Here is a 2,615-nt window from a genome sequence, read left to right as displayed (position 1 = left end):
ACATGTTGCAAGCAACATGTTGCCTAGTGTATGGGGGCCTTTATAGTCACTAAAAGCTTAAATGAAAATAATGAGTGTGCCCAATTGCCAATTGAAAGTAAACAACTCTTGAATAATATTCTTTGATGGTTTGATGACTTAATGAGGTATTAAAATTGTGTAAATCCCAGGGCTGAGCCAGGGCCAAGAAAATATACATGTTTGATTTCACAAATTTTGATTAAAATGTTAAAATAGCCATTATTACTGTTAATAGTAATAGAAAAAGTCTGCGGGCTCTTCTTCTGAGAATAAGACCTTCCTCTTGCTCTTCATAGCCCACTAGAGTCATCTTCACCAGTGTCATCCAGCACATTGGGCCCATCATCAGTCAAAGCAATCCTAGGGTCACATCAGCATAAGATTAGCTTCATTCAGTTACTTCTTTAGCCTTCTTTTTGCACCAAACTGACCCAACAGTAGCCCAAGCTTCCATTGTTGCTCTATGTAATGCGCAATCTGTCGCAATGCAGTGGATTATATGTAACCCACTGCATATATGGCACCATATGCATATGGCAGTGAGTTCACAATGCTCAGCTATAATAGCATTTGTTGTTATATCAGTTTAACACCTCCTAGTCGGGATCATAAAATTTTAAACCCTTTGTAATCCCTCCTAGTCGGTGTTAAACCTACAAGTAACAGATGTGTAATGAGCAGTGCTGTACTAATTTGCCCATCTCTATAATGAGATTCATGATCAGTACTTCTCCACTTAGATTGTACTTATTTGTTGCACACTAGCAGGACACATGGCCTATATTTCTTTTGTTTTATTATTAGGGTCAAAACAGCTCATCGTCACAATCTGATTCTGTTGGTTTACCTCCAAATAGTACCAAAAGTCACACGGATCCTACTGTGAGTCATTATATTGACTATAATAATGACCACCTTTACATAAAGCAATAATACTTTTCCTATCTTTGTAATGAGATTCACATAAACTGTACTCCTACACTATTATACTTATTAGGGACAACCAGCATATAGCTTATCATCCACTTATAATTCTACTGCTCCATTACTACCACCTGGTCATGATGATGATGCTGTCACTGCATATAGAAGTAATGACACTGTTGTTGCTCTTGCTACAAATGATAAAACTGATGATGAAATTGTTGTTTCTAGAGATATTAATAAGGTAATACTAATACAATTTAGTTTATTATTATTATCATTATTAGGGAGGGAATGTTACTGTTCCTGGAGATCTTAACTCAACTACATGTACTAGCAAAGATGAGGTATTACATTACATCATAATGGCATAATTATTAGATCTATTATTAGCCTGTTTGGAAAGATTTTTCTCCTCCTAATGATGATTTGAACACTAGTACTGATCAACAAAGTTCATCTCAGGCTGTACAAAATGAGTGTTTTTATTCTGAAGCTGAAGAAGAATCTCCCCGAAAAAGAGCTTCTAGTCTTTGTGTTACGTCATTAGTTGAACAACCGAAAGATGGTTAGTATAATATTGTGTATTGACTCAAAACGCATAATAACATTGTAATGTGTATTGCCATCAACTAGTGTCTATTTCCTCTCACTGAGTTTCTTTTAATCTAATGCTTAGATCTGGAAGTTTTTTGACATTACTTGTGTCTATTTCACTGCTAGAAAAGCTCAAATCTTTCCATTTTCAAGCTACCATTTTACTAACAATTACATAAAGAGATGGGTGGGTGGTTGCTTATGTGTCACATAAACTGCATAAAAAATGTGACATTAATCTTGCCCCGCCCCTTGGCTACTATTCGGAAGTAGCCAAGGGGTGGGGTGAGACTAGTGTAACATGCATGTAGCATGATGGCGAAATTAATTTTTAAATTGGGGACTTCACCTCCAGGTTGATAAACTACATAATAACAAATTTATTAATTTATTATTTTTTATATATTTATTTTTAGAGGATAATCACTCATCAACTCGTTGGTTTGCCATTGAAAATTCCATCAATAGTAATAATGGGCCTGCTCCTCTTTCTGTGGCATTATTGTTTCCTGGACATGAAAATAGCAGTAAAACTGGTACACAAGATAAAAATGAAACTCTCCTTTATGACGATTTAAATGATGAAATGCCACCAGAAAAATTTGATGATTCTGGCCATTCTGGTGTGATGACAGTGACCCGTTGTATGCCACTAGATCTGTCAAAAGACGTAACCAATGATGATTCTGATCACTCTGGTGAGATTGTAGTTCCTCATTATGTAGTTCCTCATTATGTGCCACCTGGCCCGCCACAAGTAGAGGAAAAAGTGAATAATGAGATACCAGCCTTGTCTAGTGGTAAGGAAGAGAATGAGAATGACAGCATCAAACAACTTGACACTGCTGAAGTCACTAGTAATGACTCAATTCTACAGGTTAGTTATAATTTTATTCATGCAATAAATTTTTACTTATTATATATATGTACTTTTTATAGGCCATTGATACTTTGCATAGTGACACTGGTACTGCCCCTAAGATGCATTCTGATACTGTATCATCAGGAAAAAACAGTTTAAAGATCATTAGTAAGTAGATCTACAGTACATACAAATTATTTATGGGATCCTC

General features: G+C 35.6%; 1 protein-coding gene across 1 annotated transcript in view; it reads left to right on the top strand.

Moving 5' to 3' along the window:
* The window catches only part of LOC109585226 (uncharacterized), a 5,606-nt gene extending 3,026 nt beyond the window's left edge, over positions 1 to 2,580 (top strand). The window contains exons 12-18 of the mRNA XM_020001219.1: positions 663 to 706; positions 826 to 903; positions 1,019 to 1,189; positions 1,233 to 1,292; positions 1,339 to 1,513; positions 1,959 to 2,419; positions 2,482 to 2,580. Of these exons, the coding sequence (XP_019856778.1) occupies positions 663 to 706; positions 826 to 903; positions 1,019 to 1,189; positions 1,233 to 1,292; positions 1,339 to 1,513; positions 1,959 to 2,419; positions 2,482 to 2,580 (1,088 nt within the window). The remainder of the gene's footprint in view (positions 1 to 662; positions 707 to 825; positions 904 to 1,018; positions 1,190 to 1,232; positions 1,293 to 1,338; positions 1,514 to 1,958; positions 2,420 to 2,481) is intronic.
* The last annotated feature ends 35 nt before the right edge of the window (positions 2,581 to 2,615 follow it).

Source organism: Amphimedon queenslandica, unplaced genomic scaffold (assembly GCF_000090795.2).
Source record: "Amphimedon queenslandica unplaced genomic scaffold, v1.1 AMPQUscaffold_13098, whole genome shotgun sequence".
NCBI classification, from domain to species: Eukaryota; Metazoa; Porifera; class Demospongiae; order Haplosclerida; family Niphatidae; genus Amphimedon; species Amphimedon queenslandica.
The sequence above is the reverse complement of the archived record's forward strand: the minus strand, read 5'-3'. Positions and strand labels throughout refer to the sequence as shown.